Raw genomic sequence first — 16,994 nt, 5'->3', positions numbered from 1 at the left:
GTCAGGGTGGGAATTTCAATTTTATGGTCTATTAAGCATAGAGACAGCCCAGTGGGGCTGCAATATTCTCTCACAACAAACAAAGAGTGTTTGCTGCCAATAAAATATCATTTATGCTTCCTTTTTGAAAACCACTCCATGAATAGCAAACAAGATACTTCCAACACTGAGAGATAGTTTAAGTCTCTAATATCACACAGACTAACAGTTGGAATGTTGGAGAAGTAATGTACTCTGATTTTCAGCTTTAAAAATGAGAAGTAATTTTGATATATCAAATTAAATACTCATCTTATAAATTTCTAGCTGTCACAGAAGGATATAACTAAAAGACAAGTTGTTGTCATAGAAGGGTTAGAATCACACATTGAAAGAGCTGTTTCTTCCTTAAGACATTTTAATGCATCAAGACAGAAATTTATGAATGAAATAATAAACTCATCTTCCTCCTTATACTGTGCAACCATTGAAGGTAGTCCACTTTTTATTCAACTTTGTATCCTTAGTCCCTAGTATACTTAACAGTTTATCAATAAATGTATGGGAAAGATAGATGGATGGGTTAATGAATGGATTAATTATATAGGTGGATATTTGGGTCTATTAAATTATTGTTTCACCAATAAAATTAGTGCAATTGATTCAGAAGTTCTGTAACAATGCATTAACATGTCCCAAGGAAGACACAGAAGTTTTGATTTGTTATTATTTATTCTTATACCCTCTGACAACAACTTTTATGTTACATCTTTATGTGAGAGTTAGGAATTTACTTTGTTCAGAGGGCAAATGTATTTGGCATGGCTCATTTCTTTTTAATCCCATGCTCCTGACAGAAGAAAACCACAATTGTTCTACATTTGTTCCACTTGCTTAAGCCTGATACACTTTAAGTAGAGGCCAACCATTTATTCATCCATTCAACTGTTCATTTGTTTGTTTATCCATTCATCTATCTATTCATTTAACAAATATCCATTGAGTACCTACTATAGGCATTATTTTAGGCACTAGAACTACATCAGCGAACAGTACAGATAAAAACTCCTGCCCTTACATTCTAGTGGAGAAAGAAAAATAATAAGTTAAATAAGTAAACTATAGAGCATGTAAGTATTAAGGGAAAAACCACAGGAAAGGGTTGTGTTAATTTGGGTAGGCTAGCTTCTAAAACAGTCTCCAAATTCCACTGACTTATATTAAAAGTTAATTTCTCATTAAAATAACCTAAAGTTAATCCGATAAAATGTAGGAGAGAGGTATGAGTGACTTAGGCCTCTAGTTATCATCTGTACTAACTAGCAGATTAGTTGATGGCAAAGTGTCTGAATACACAATCTCCTTGGATCTTGTATTGAAAAGTATACTTCCGTAATTACCTTGTAATGATATTTAGATAGATATATTTAGATAGTGATATTTAGAAGTTACAGATAAAATTCTTCTCCCCGTACAGAAGCTTGAGATGACTTATAATTGATTGAAGAGTTTTTGAGTCACAGTCCCTGGTTACTATTGTCTAAGTGAGTGAGGGCCTCGGGTGTAAAGAAGAGGGTGAACAAACACGGAATATAAATGACAAAAATAAATACTAAGGATCAAATAGCATTTTATAAGTTTAGAGAAATAGTTATTGAGAAATTCCCCCATAAATCCTCAGACTCCATAGTTGAGGACTAGCAAATCAGTCATTAGTTAAAATTCCATTTTCTTCTTCATTGCTCTAAAATGGAAAATCTCATCTTGGCAGAATCTGGTGGGAAAAGAGCTGTGTGAAAAACAAGCAAACAAACAAACAAAAAACCCCAAAACTTTTAAACTCATCCCAACTCTACTAACACACATCTAACTCTTAGCGTTCTTGTTTACACTACCCATAAAATATAAAACCAATTGCCTCTCTTATCTAATAGGCATGTTATGAGTCTCTGAAGGAGTATTCCCTATGAGTTTATGTGATCCAGAAACAGATCAGCCCTCATGGGGACCAAGGTCCCAATTTTGAAATTAGTTCAATCCTTGACTTGATTAAGGTAATCTTAAATATGCAAGAGCCTTATCCTAATTCCCTTCCAGAAGAAAAATGTACATTCTCAATAGAGGCATATTACACAGAGTCTCATTAAGTCCTACCATTTTTTTCATATATTTTGACCATCAATAAAAAACCGCTAGGTTTATGGGAAGAAAGACATGACCAAAACCACAAGAAACAATAAACAATAGAAATAGTCCCATAGGGGACTCAGATGACAGATCTATAATTTATACATTTTAATATAACTCCAAATAATTACTTCAAGACATTACATAAAAAAAATGAGTAGGTCAGCAGACAGTTAGAAAACATAACAGAAGCAAAATGAAAATTCTAAAACTGAAAAACACAGTAACTGAAGTTAAGAATTAAATGGATGTGTTTAATAGCAAATTAGACACAAAGGCAGGATTCATGAACTGAAATATAGGTCAGACAAAATATACAAACTGAGTTCAGAGATGTAAATAGATAACAAATACAGAAGGGAGCATAAAGATATCTAAAAGATGTTGAATATTACTAAGATACATATCTTGACTACCTGGCATAGAGGAGACAGATAATGGGGGAAAAGATATATCTAAAGAGCTACTCCCTGAGAAATTTTCAAATATGACAAAAGATATTAATGTACAGGCTCAAGATGTTCTAGGAACATCAAAATAGATAAATACAAAGAAAATCAGACATAGGTTTGTTATAGTAACTGTTGAAAACACGACAGAAAAGGGAAAATATTAAAAACGTTTTAAAAATATTACCTTCAAAGGAACAATAATATACTGATAGCTGATTTCCTAATAGAAACACTGGAAATCAGAAGCCAATAGATTCTTCAAATTACTGAAAGTTAATAACATCCAACCTAGGATTCAATAAGCAATGAAAACATATTTGAAAATTAAGAGTGAAATAAAGCCATGCTAAGAAAAAAATTGAGAGTATTCACCACCAGCAAAGCCACACTGAAGGAAATACTAAAGGGTACCCTTTAGGAAGAAGAAAAATTATTCTAATGGAAGCATAGAGATATAGCAAAGAATAAAGAGCAGTGGAAAGGGTAACAGTGTAGTAAATCTAAATACATAAAGCAAATATAATCAGAACTAAAAGGATAAATAGAAAATCCACAATTATTATTGAGAGAGTTTAGCATACCTTTCTCGATACCTGATTGGATATGCAGATTAAAAATCACTAAGTATATGGAAGACTTGGACAATGCAATTAACAAACATCATTGAATAGAGTTATCTAGGATACTCAAATCTGCCACTGCATAATTCCCATATTAAAATATAAAAATCAGTTTTTAATTCACAGTATGCACAAAAAATAAGTTTCAGGTGGATTATAAGTTTAAAGATAAAAGGTAAGACAATAACAATTATAAAACATCACATAGGAGAATATTTTCATGATTTTGGTGTTAGGGAAAGTTTTCTTCAACAGGATTCAGAAAAAAGTCCCTCTAGTAATCCAGGAAAAAATTAACAAACGGAACTGTTAAAAAGTAGAGATTTCTGTTCATAAAATGATACCATTAAGACAGTGGAAAGCCAAGTCAGGAGGTGAGAGAGGATATCTGCAATATAGGTAACCAACATAGCTTGTACATAGAATATATAAAGAGCTCCTTCAAATTAGTAAAAGATTATGTTGAAATCCATATATTGTTTATTTCATCAGTGTTCATCCTCCCAGATCTGGAGAAGGAAGTTTGCTGATGACAGAAAGGACTAAGAAAAATTTATTTATGTGAGATAAAGAATTGAGAATAATTGCTTAAATAAATCAAAATAACGTATCCAAAGTAAGTAATAAAAGAACTTAAAAGATTCGTTTCTTTAAAACTGCTTATCTAAAGCAATCTACAGATTCAGTGCATTCTCTGTTAAGATACCAATTACATTTTTCACAGAAGTGCAAAAAACAATCTTAAAATTTACGTGGAACCACAAAAGACCCAGAATAGCCAAAGCTGTCCTGAGCAAAAAGAAAACTAGAGAAATCACGTTACCTGACTTCAAATTATACCACGGAACTATAATTTCTATGTTTTTATGCTGTATAACATATGCAAATCCGCATGGTACTGGTATAAAAACAAATTCAAAGACCAATGGAACCGAATAAAAACCAAGAAATGTATACATACATCTACAGTGAGCTCATTTTCCACGAAGGTGTCAGAATCATACATTGGGGAAAGGACAGTCTCTTCAACAAATGGTGCTGGGAAAACTGGATATTCACATGCAGAGAATGAAACTAGACCCATATCTCTCACCATATACAAAAATCAAATCAGAGCGGATTAAATACTTAAGTCTAAGACCTCAAACTATGAAACTACTATAAGAAAACTTTGCAGAAAAATCTCTAGGACATTGGTCTAGGCAAACACTTTTTGAGAAATACCCCACAAGCACAGGCAATCAAAGCAAACATGAACAAATAGGATCATATCAAGTTAAAAAGCTTCTGCACATCAAAGGATACAGTCAACAAAGTGAAGAGACAACTTGCAGAATGGGAGAAAATATTTGCAAAGTACCCATCTGACAAGGGATTAAAAATCAGAATATATAAGGAGCTTGAACAACTCTACAAAAATCTAATAATCTGATTAGCAAGAAATCTAATAATCTGATTAAAATGGGCAAATGATCTGAATGGACATTTCTCAAAAGAAGACATACAAATGGCAAACATGCATATGAAAAGGTGTTCAACAACATTGATCATCAGATAAATGCATGACAAAACTACAATGAGCTATTATCTCACTCCAGTTAGAATGGCTTTTATCCAAAAGACAGGCAATAACAAATGCTGGTGAGAATGTAGAGGAAAAGGAACCCTCACACACTGTTGGTGAAAATGTAAATTAGTACAACTAGGAGAAAAGTTTGGAGGTTCCTCAAACTACTAAAAATAGAGCTACCATATGATCTAACAATCCCACTTCTAGGTATATACCCAAAAGAAAAGAAATCAGTATATTGAAGAGATATCTGCACTCCCATGTTTAATGCAGCACTATTCACAATAGCCAAGATTTGGAAGCAACCTAAGTGCCCATCAACAGATAAGTGGGTGAAGAAAGTGTGGTACATATACACAATGGAGTACTATTCAGCTATAAAAAGGAATGAGATCCAGTCATTTGCAACAATGTGGATGAAAATAGAGGCCATTATATTAAGTGAAATACGCTAGGCACAGAAAGACAAACTTTACATGTTCTCACTTATTTGTGGGAGCTAAAAATTAAAACAATTTAACTCATGGACATAGAAAGTGGAAGGATGGTTACCAGAGGCTGGGAAGGGTAGTGGGGGTTGAGGGAAGTGGAGATGGCTAACAGGTATAAAAATAGTTAGACAGAATGAATAAGATCTAGTACTTGATAGCATAAATGGGTGACTATAGTCAATAATGATTTAATTTTACATTTAAAAATAACTAAAAGAGTATAGTTGGATTGTTTGTAACACAAAGGATAAATTCTTGAGGTAATAGATACTCCATTTACCCTGATGTAATTATTACATACTACAAGCCTGTATCAAAATATCTCATGTACCCCATAAATATATATACCTGCTATGTATTCACAAAAATTAAAAACTAAAGAAAAGAAAAAATAACCCTACTTATCTCAATCCAGTGTTAAAGCATAGTTTGAATTGCTCTATTCAGGATCACTTTTGTGAAACAGTACAGGGAACATAACATTGGCTAAAAATGTAAGCACTGAATATAGGCGTCTTCAACAGAACAGTAGTCCTCATTTAGAGAAGTTGAAAATGAAAGATCACTTCTACTACCTCACTATCTACTTTTCCTCCCAAGACAGCCCCTAAACTACTATAACAGGATGAGTTAATTAGGCAAAAAGCAAAACAAAAACCAATGAATTGGAGTGATGCCAGCATCCCCTACTTCATTCACAGGAAAGGTAGATGAACACTCAGCTGCCTTGAGATGAGATTATGAGGCACCTCCCAAAGCAGAGGAGACGGACACTGGGAGGGAGAAAACATACCAGTGGATTCAGGGGAAATTTCTCAAAAGGAGGGGAGCAGTAGAGACTGAATCAGACTAAGACTGGTTTAATTGAACTGAGAAAACAATGACTCTTGGCTTTCACCCAAGTTGGCAAAGTGAAATTTGTGCTCACTGCACTCCCACAGGCTAAACAGAGAGGCAAATGGGAAGGTTCTCTCCCTTCATTCTTGCTCAAGGAAAGGTAGGTTTGGAGGAAATTCGGGAACTACTCCAGCTTTGCTTGTCAGCTGATGTGCAGAGCAGGCTGAACATGTGAGAATCATATTGCCAGTCACCTCAAATGTCTAAGAATGTCTCAGGGAAATTATCTATGCCTTCTGAGGAGCCACGTGAAGCCAAGAGGGGCCCTGAGACAAGGATGCTCAGGTGCAGTTTTTAAATACAGAAAGAGTGGCCGGGTGCAGTGGCTTACGCCTGTAATCCTAGCACTTTGGGAGGCCAAGGCTGGATGATCCCTTAAGTCCAGGAATGCAAGACCAGCCTGGACAACACAGCAAGACCCTGCCTCTTCAATTAGCTGCGTGTAGTGGTGCATGCCTGTAGTCTCAGCTATCCTGGAGGCTGAGATGAGTGGATCACTTGAGCCCAGGAGGTCGAGGCTTCAGTGAGCCATGATAACAGCCACTGCCCTCCAGCCAGGGTGACAGAGTGAGACCCTGTCCCTAAAATAATAATATTAATAATGATTAAAAAGAAAGAGATATGGTTCAGTAAGGCTTCCAATTTTACAATGCTTTGCAGTTTTTTAAAAAATATTATTTCTGTATCTGTCTCTCTCTCTCACACACACACACACACACACACACACACACACACACACACACACACACCAGAGCCCTGCCAAGGCATTGCTAAGCCTGTGATTGGGCTGTAATTTCACCTGCACTCTCTATCCTTAAACTTAAAATACTCTTTTTCTCTCTTGCTTTCCCCACTCCAATCCCTTCAGTCATCAATCTCCGCTTCCCATGAAAAAGCAAGAAACTCACGCGATTTTGTCACAGACAGTGCACTTCCAGCTGCCATCGGGGCCTGCAACTCGACACTCCCTGCATACCCTCAGTGAGCAAGCCTGACAAGGGTCTCCCCGGTCAAAGATTAGGCCCAGGTTTCTGTGACAGTGAACACAAACTCTGCTGGCCTCTTGCTGAGTTTTCCCACTTCTACGTTTTGCTTCTAAGAGTTCATTTTTCAGCTTCCTGAAAGGAGAGGGAAAAACATCACTTAAAAAAAACAAATAAACAGGAGCAGAGAGATCTACAATGTCTAAAACAATGTCTAAAATAGATAGAATATTTGCCTCAAAAAAGACTGCTTTAAACTGGGGACCACCATGCAATCTCACTTAGAATTTTGAAAAGGTGCCTATTTGGTGTCGCTACTTCCAATTCCCATCTCTTTAATCAAGAGATATTTTCATTTGGAAGAACATTTGAATCAAGGAGTTAGAGCCAAATATTTTCAGGAAATACAATTTCTCCCTCCAGAAGCAACAATCCTTTGATATCAGTAACTGAAAAATAAAATGTTTGTGTTTTACTTTTGAATTTTGACATTCTCTACTAGCACTATTATTTTGCTATTAGTATTTATTCTCATTCTACTGTAACTTCTCTAGGATATCTTTGATACCATAACACTAGAGAGCATGGCCCCAGGTTACAGGCATACACAGTACCTTGTTCTTCACCTGCCTTTATATACTACTTGAGGCAAGAGTGTGAAATCAAACTCGGCATCATTGTAGGCACAATCTTCATGCACTTAAGAAAAGTAGCAAAGACATTGCCTACCATTTCAGATGAGATCAGGTGCATTCAGAGTGGTATGGCTGTAGACTGCCTACCATTTCACATCGAAAAGCTTCTGCTTAGCATTTGAAAGTTTCCAACAATTTCTATTAGCCTATGGGCTTTGCTGTTAGACATGCCTATGTTTAAATCCAGGTTCCATCACGAATAAGCTGTCCAGCCTCAGGCAATGATTTACCCACTCAACCCCAGTCTCTTCATTTCTAAAATGAGAGTAATAATATTCCTTCATGATTGTTTCAAAGATTAAATGAGATGATAAATGTAAAGTTCCCAGCATGCTGCTTGGCACATAGGTTCCATGTCCCTTCTTTTACTACCTGACATGTAATTTATTTATCCTTTAGAAAATTGCTATTCCAAGTGTGGTCCTTGTTCCAGCAGCATCAGCATCACCTGGGAACGTTTCAGGAATGCAGAATCTCAGGCACTGCTTAGACCCTATTGGATCAGAACCTACATTTTAACAAAATTTTCAGGTGATTAGAGTTTGAGAAGCACAGCTTTGGAGATTCAGTCTCAAATTTGGCTATATATTGGAATCACTTTGGAAAGATTTTAAAAATACTGATTTGCAAATCTCACTTCCACAGATTCTAACGTAATTAGCTTTGAATGTGGCCTAAGTAATGGGATTTTTTAAAGCTTCACTGTTTATTCCAATATAATGCCAAATTTGGAAAACACTGCTCCAGAAGACAGGTTCCTTCTCACTTAAATGCTTCACAGACATATCATTGCTTGGTGCTACTGAGCCAATCCCTTCTTCAACACAGAATGTCTATGTTCTAGAAAAAAAAAATTGAGAATCATCCCACACATTTTATACCATATCCTTTTACATTTGTGGTGTTAAACTTTGTCATGCCCATCTAGACTAGCATCTTCCCAAAGGCAGGAACAAAGGCCTTAGTTTATTGTATATACTGCTCAGGATCCAATTCCATGCTAGGTTATAAAGCAGTTGAGTATTTAAAGCTATTTATTATTTCTTTTGATCTTTCAAACTAGCTTGTGAGGTATTATAAGACTCATGTTAAAAATAATAAGCAGTACAGATGGAATCAGAAACCAGGTCATTTATTTCTCAGCCTGATGAGAGATTCATAAAAAGAGAATTTTCAAACTGTAGAGCAAAGTTTTTAAAATCTTTGACTTCATGTCTCACTCATTCATCCAACAAACACTTACAGTACACCTACACTGTGCTAGGCATTCTGGTATTGAGAAAAAAAATGAGTCTAAACAAAACATCTACTGAGAATTACCACTACCCTTTATGTTAGTTAAGGAGACAAATGACACACGATGACTCATGTGTTGCAACAGGCAGCCATACTAAGCACTTTTAAGTCCCCACCAAGTTTGTGGTAATTTATTACAGCAGCCACAGGAAATGGATATACCCTCGACTTGGCCTCATTTCTTACAGAGTACAACATTCCTGGGCATAACACATCCAACTCCCTGGGCTTTCAGTTCTTTGACCTGGTCATCTTCTTTGACCTTCCTGTCCATGTGCACCATTCACTCTCATGAAGAAACGCTGAAACTTTTTATCTCTAGAAATTATGTTATATCCAAAATCATGAATTTAAACACTGTGGAAACCATTATTCAGTTCTAATGAGTACATCACTTTCTCATTATCCATCAGTTCTCCTCTCAGCCTCACTTCCCCTTGGGGCCAGAACAGAAGGAACACTGCTTGGGATTGTGCGTCTCCTACCCTACAAACATCCTGGAGGCAGAAGATTAGCTCTTTGAACATTCATGTGGATTAAACAGAGTGAGAAGATATCAACAGCCTTCTGTTATCAGTTTCATATGGAGAAATGGTAATGACAACAGAAAGGAGACCTCTTTGTCCCATCACCAAATATTTCAAACAATGATGCATAGCTTTTCTCTTTCCTTTCCTTCAACATAAGCAGGCACAGATCCTTAGTAGGAGAAAAGAAAAGAGAAAAAGAAGTAAACGAAGAGGAAAAGAAAACCTTTATTCATTCCCTGTGGCTTACTGCAGTGGCTTGAAGTGCTGTATGAATTTGAGGCATATGGGAAGGAGATTGAAATGGATAATAATTAATAATTTTAAAAATGTCTGAAATAGAATATTTGCCTCAAATAAGACTGCATTAAACTGGGACCACCATGCAATCTCACTTAGAATTTTGAAAAGGTGCCTATTAGGTGTCCCTACTTTCAATTCCCTTCCAATCTACTCTCCATGGAATAATCAATATCATTAGTCAATACTCTTTTAAAATATTTCTTACATCATGTGGTTCCTCTGCTTAAAACCAACCTGTAGTTTTCCTTTATATTTTTAAAGAAATTTATACCTCTTTCCCATAGCCTGTAAAGATCTGCCTAATCTGCTCCCTCTTCCTTCTGGTCATCTCCTATCTACAGATAGGAGATAGGATTCAGCAACATAATTCTACTTAAAGTTTCATAAATATGCCAAGTTCTTTCCCACTTCAGGGCCTTTGAACATGCTATTTCTTCAGGTGGGAATGTTTTCCCTCCACACTCCATCACCCAACACAGTAGTCATTTATCTGTTCACTTCCCATTCTCCTTACTTCCGAAAGGAAGTTGGGATTGCGCCTTTCTGCCCTCTTGGCATTAGACGTCATCATGTGACTCACACTGGCCAATGAAATGTGGTAAGTAATCCCAGGTAAAAGCTTTAAAATCAAGGGGAGGGTTCACCACACATCCTTTTCTTTGCATAGAGAATGACAATTTTCCAAATATTGTCTGCTCTGCAAGTCTGGATCCTGGTCTGAGGATGCCATGAAGTAGAGTCCCCAGACATCCTGTTATGAACATGTGGCATGAGTGAGAAATCTTTGTTGTTTTAAGCCACTAAGAGTTTGGAGCTGTTACTGCAGCATCACTTAACCTATCTTGACTGATAAACACACAACTTAATTCTTAATCTGGCTGGCTCCCACTTTTTTTTTTTTTAATTTTAGTTTTACTGCTGCTTGCCCAGGGAAGGTTTTCTCTGACCACCAAATCTACAGCAGCTTCACATTCTTTAATTTTCCTTGTTGCTGTATAGATACATTTATATTAACATATAAATTGGTGACCTATATGTAGTTGAAATTGTAAAGACTGAAAAGATTAACTATCTTGATGGTTGTTGAATGATAAAATCTTTTCATTTCTGTATTCTAGTCATATATTGAATGTTTTTTTCCATCCCATCATCAAAAATGTTCCATGTATTAAAAAGACTTTTTGCTTTATCATCACATAGACACATTTCTTTCAAACCAGGAATTGCTTTCATTAAAATTCTTGTCACATTTGTGTGGCATTATTTTTCTTGTATTATCTTATCTGGACCAAATTGTACTGAACACCATTTTACACCAAATAAGATAGGAATTTTAGAATGGAAGCAATTAGCTGCCTTGAAGAAGAAGCCATGAATAAACAGTTTATAAAGTATCTTTAATTCATTGATGCTTTTAAACAATCTCATCTAGTAGAGCACATCAAGGCCTAACGGAGATAATGAGGAAGGAGGGATTACACAGTGGCCCAGAGCACAGGGTTCTAAACTCAGAATGCCTGGGTTCAAGTTCGGGCTATGCCACTTATTTCCTCTGAGATCTTTTTTTTTTAATTTTATTATTATTATACTTTAAGTTTTAGGGTACATGTGCACAACGTGCAGGTTTGTTACATATGTATACATGTGCCATGTTGGTGTGCTGCACCCATTAACTCGTCATTTAGAATTAGCTATATCTCCTAATGCTATCCCCTGAGATCTTAAGACAATTATTTAACATCTCTCCGTGTCAAGACTTAAGGAGACTTAACCTCTTTGTGTCTCAAAATACTTCTGTAAAAACAGCCTCACAGTGTTGTTATGAGCATTAAGTAAGACAATTGTTTGTAAGTGTTTAGCACAGCTTGACACATAATAATTATGGAAGAGACAATTCCGGTATGTGTTTCCCAATATCTGTTCTCCCTTTCTTCTTTATTAGTGGAACATCTAGCTATACTCATGGCCACCCAGAATAAAAACTAGATTTCTCAGTATTTCTTGCAGTTAGGTTTTGCCATGATACTAAATGCTGGCCAATGGAGTGTAATCAGAAACGATATACCTCTAGGACATGCCTTTAATGGAAGAGGGACGATCCCTTTCCCTTGACCCCTTCGCCTTTTCCAGAAGCTGGGATGAGGACATAGGAATGAACCATCCTGGATCAAGAGCTAAACTCTCAACATGGTGGAGCAACAAAAGATAGGGAGTCCAGACCCCCGCTTTAATGTAGCCCCCATAACAATACCACAAAAGCCACCAATCAACCCAGACTTTTACATTAGACAGGAATATGTTCCCATCTTAAGTCATGATTATAATGTGTCTCTGTCACCCGCAGCCAAACCTATTTCCCAAAAAACACAATAAGAACTCAGGAAACATTAGCTTTTATTCTTTCTTCCACTTGCAGAGATGTTGCTGTCAGGTTTTGCTTCAGCCTCTGATGTAATGCCTGCAAGCTAAGTACTTCTCTAGAACTAGTGTTTCATATCCCATTAAGAGAGCAAGGCCACAGTGACTGACAAAGTCTATTGTCAACAATGACACAAAAATCACTAAGATAATATATGCGGGCAGAATAATGTCACAGCAGCCTGATTCTGATGCCTGCACAGCTCCTTGCACTCCCATCTTTTGTAAGATTCAGAGACAACGCCATCAACACTGTAGTATTTCATATTTGCCTGAGGAAAATTCGAGGCTGACCAGACCTTCTTTCTGTACTCCGAATATAAAAAAAAATGCTTTCATTTTTACTGTAGCTTCCACATGCAGTGCCTATCATTAAAACCTAAATTTCACAACACTTAAGCCACATAATAACAGGCACTTTACTTTACATGTTGATATGGTTTGGTTGTGTCCCCACCCAAATCTCATCTTGAATTGTAGCTCCCGTACTTCCCAGGTGTTGTGGGAGAGACCTGGTGGGAGATAATCATTTGGTGGGTCTTTCCTGTGCCATTCTCATGATAGTGAGCTCTGACGAGATCTGATGGTTTTATAAAGGGGAATTTCCCTGCACAATTTCTCTTCTGTTCTCTGCCACCATGTGACATGTGCCTTTCACCTTCTGCCATGATTGTGAGGCCTCCCCAGCCAAGTGGAACTGTGAGTCCATTAAACCTCTTTTTTTTTTTTTTTTTTTTTTTTTTTGTAAATTGCCTAGTCTCGGGTATGTCTTTATCAGCAGCATGAAAACAGACTAATAAAGTGGTACCAGTAGAATGGGACACTGCTGAAAAGATACCCAAAAATGTGGAAGCAACTTTGAAACTGGGGAACAGGCAGAGGTCGCAACAGTTTGGAGGGCTCAGAAGAAGACAGGAAAATGTGGGAAAGTTTGGAACTCCCTAGAGACCTGTTGAATGGCTTTGACCAAAATGATAATGATATGAACAATGAAATCCAAGCTGAGGTGGCCTCAGATGGAGATGAGGAACCTGTTGGGAACTGGAGCAAAAGTGACTCTTAAGTTTTTTTTTTTTTTGAGATGGAGTTGCACTCTGTTGCCCAGGCTGGAGTGCAGTGGCGTGATCTCGGCTCACTGCAAGCTCCACCTCCCGGGTTCATGCCATTCTCCTGCCTCAGCCTCCCGAGTAGCTGGGACTACAGGCGCCCACCACCACGCCTGGCTAATTTTTTGTATTTTTAGTAGAGACGGGGTTTCACCGTGTTAGCCAGAATGGTCTCGATCTTCTGACCTTGTGATCTGCCTGCCTCGGCCTCCCAAAGTGCTGGGATTACAGGCGTGAGCCACCATGCCTGGCCTCTTGTTATGTTTTAGCAAAGAGACTGGTGGCATTTTTCCCCTGCCCTAGAGATGTGTGGAATTTTGAACTTGAGAGAGATGATTTACAGTATCCGGGGGAAGAAATTTCTAAGCAGCAAAGCATTCAAGAGGTGACCTGGGTGCTGTTAAAAGCATTCAGTTTTAAAAGGGAAACAAAGCATAAAAGCCTGACGATGTGCTGGAAAAGAAAGTCCCATTTTCTGAGGAGAAATTCATGCTGGCTGCATAAATTTGCATAAGTAACAAGGAGCCAAATGTAATCACTAAGGCAATGGAGGAAATGTCTCCAAGGCATGTCAGAGACCTTTGTGGCAACCCCTCTCATCACAGGCCTGGAAGAAAAAACGGTTTCATGGGCAGGGCCCAGGGTCTCCATGCTGTGTGCAGCCTAGGGACTTGGTGCCCTGCATCTCAGCTGCTCCAGCTGTGGCTGAAAGGGGGCAATGTAGAGCTCAGACCATGGCTTCAGAGGGTGCAAGCCCCAAGCCTTTGCAGCTTCCATGTGGTATTGAACCTGCAAGTACACAGAAGTCAAGAATTGGGGTTTCGAAACCTTTGCATAGATTTCAGAGGATGTACTGAAATGCCTGGATGCCTAGGCAAAAGTTTGCTAGAGGGCCAGGGCCCTCATGGAGAACCTCGACTAGGGCAGTGTGGAACGGAAATGTGGGGTTGGAGCCCCACACAGAGTCCCTACTGGGGCACCACCTAGTGAAGCTGTGAGAAGAGGGCCACTGTCCTCCAGACCCCAGAACGGTAGATCTACTGACAGCTTACACTGTGTGCCTAGGAAAGCCACAGACACTCAACACCAGCCCGTGAAAGCAGCCAGGAGAGAGGCTGTACCCTGCAAAACTACAAGGGCGGAGCTGCCCAAGACCATGGGAACCCACCTCTTGCATCAGCGTGACCTGGATGTGAGACATGGAGTGAAAGGAGATCATTTTGGAGCTTTAAGATTTGACGGCCCCCTGGATTTCAGACTTGCATGGGGCCTGTAGCCCCTTCATTTTGGCCAATCTCTCCCATTTGGAATGGCTGTATTTACCTAATGCCTGTACCCCACTGTATCTAGGAAGTAACTAACTTGCTTTTGATTTTACAGGCTCACAGATGGGAGGGACTTGCCTTGTCTCAGATGAGACTTTGGACTGTGGACTTTTGAGTTAATGCTGAAATGAGTTTAGACTTTGGGAGACTGTTGGGAAGGCATGATTGGTTTTGAAATGTGAGGATATGAGATTTGGGAGGGGCAAGAGGTGGAATGATATGGTTTGGCTGTGTCCCCACCCAAATTTCATCTTGAATTGTAGTTCCCATAATTCCCATGTGTTGTGGGAGGGACCTGGTGGGAAATAATTGAATCATCTGGGTGGGTCTTTCCCATGCTATTCTCATGATAGTGAATAAGTCTCATGAGATCTGATGCTTTTATAAAGGGGATTTTCCCTGCACAAGTTCTCTTCTCCTGTCTGCCAGCATGTGAGACGTGTCTCTTACCTTCTGCCTTGATTGTGAGGCCTCCCCAGCCATGTGGAACTGTGAGTCCATTAAATCTCTTTCTTTTGTAAATTGCCCAGTCTCAGGTATGTCTTTATCAGCAGCGTGAAAACGAACTAATACACATGTCATACCATTGCTTTGACAATAACCCATGAAAAATACATTATGATTCCCATTTTATAAATAAGAGAGTGAACTCTCCGAGAGGTAACTTGTGGGTCACAGGGCTATTAAATAAGGAGATCAGGATTCAGACCCTGAATTTTGTATTCCAAAATCTGCACTCTTCCCACACACCAGTATCCTCTCACTGGCTCTCAATATATTAAAATATTTTTGCTCAGAAAGGACTCCGTATTTATTAATGACTGCTGTTTCTTTCCTAGCTGTGCAAAGCCACGCTGAGCACACTCAAAGTTAAGCCTCAGTAAACATAGAGGGTTTCTTCTGCCTGCCAGGCTTCTTTCAACATATGGCATCTGCCCAAATTGGATCTTATCACAAAGTCTCTCATGACAAATATTCCCCAAGAGAGTCATTCTTCAACAAGCATGACTCTATCTTAATACGTTTTGTATAACTTTTGATTAGTTTTCAAATCAAAGGCTATTAAAAACAATCACGACTTTCTGAGAACTGGGAAAAAGTTTTGCCTGGATAAAAAGCTGCTTAAGAGAAAGTAACAAGGAGGAGGAGTAAAAGAACACTTGTTTAGATAAAGAAGTCTTGTGACTTGTGCCAATTTCATGTTTACAAATAGTCTCGAGGAAAGAGGGCATTGTGAAGTCTTCATATCTGCAGAAGACACTTCCTGGTATTAAAAAGCTTGGCTCATAGGAATATACTGGAAAATCTCACAAAACCATGTCAACTGACAGGCAATTGACAAAAAACAAAACAAAACAAAACAAAAAACCCAAATCAAAAAAATACTGAAAAAAATGGAGCAATAATGCTGAAAAGTAACAGTTTTAGGGAAAATAATTAAAACCACAGAAATACAAGGAAGAATTTAACCAATCCCTTATTACCTAAGAGGATCAATGACTTATTACAGATTTTCCAGAAACATTAAATGTGCTCATATATGCAAAGGGACAATGACTCAAGAGTTTATTCTGAATTCTTTTTAAAAAGGACAATGGAGACAAAACAGCAAACATTATCTGTCCCTGTGAAGTCATGCTGATGGTGACCTCTGCCAAACTTTGCCTGACATCTCACACTTGCTTAGATTCTTCTCCTTCCCTGTGTTGCTTTCCCTACTAGTAGTTTATGGTTTCTCTTTAATAAATCACTTGCACACAAATCATGAGCTCAAGGTCTACCTCTGGGGGAAGCCAACCTAAGACAGGGATCTTATAAATTATGTGACAAAAACAGCTCGTTACAACTCTAAAGGAGTTAGGAATCGCTGCAATTTGATACCTTGCTGTTTATTCACTATAGTCTTATCATAGCAGAAATTTATCTCATATGTAATTAGCAAACCAAGTCTCCCACATGGAACTATCTTAAAATAACTATTGCCTCAATTTCCTGGCCCATTAAGAAACAAGAATGTGTTTTGCTAATCTGAAACCCAAAGAATACCTTGCTTGAGTATTAAAAACATCAGAAAGTCTTGTTATCAATATGATAAATTACTCAGAAAAAAACGGAGATGGAGATAGAATCAGTACAGCAAGAAGT

At 38.0% G+C, this 16,994-nt stretch overlaps 1 protein-coding gene across 3 annotated transcripts in view; it reads right to left on the bottom strand.

Moving 5' to 3' along the window:
- SYTL5 (synaptotagmin like 5) overlaps positions 1-16,994 on the bottom strand; it is a 214,776-nt gene that overhangs the window by 67,049 nt on the left and 130,733 nt on the right. For all 3 annotated transcript variants that reach the window (XM_063634338.1, XM_063634339.1, XM_055268696.2), the window contains one exon: positions 7,105-7,314. In XM_063634338.1, coding sequence (XP_063490408.1) covers positions 7,105-7,314 — 210 coding nt within the window. The remainder of the gene's footprint in view (positions 1-7,104; positions 7,315-16,994) is intronic.

The sequence above is a fragment of the Symphalangus syndactylus genome, chromosome X, assembly GCF_028878055.3.
Source record: "Symphalangus syndactylus isolate Jambi chromosome X, NHGRI_mSymSyn1-v2.1_pri, whole genome shotgun sequence".
In the NCBI taxonomy this organism is placed as follows: domain Eukaryota; kingdom Metazoa; phylum Chordata; class Mammalia; order Primates; family Hylobatidae; genus Symphalangus; species Symphalangus syndactylus.
Note: the sequence above shows the minus strand (reverse complement) of the source record. Positions and strands in the feature narration are given on the sequence as shown.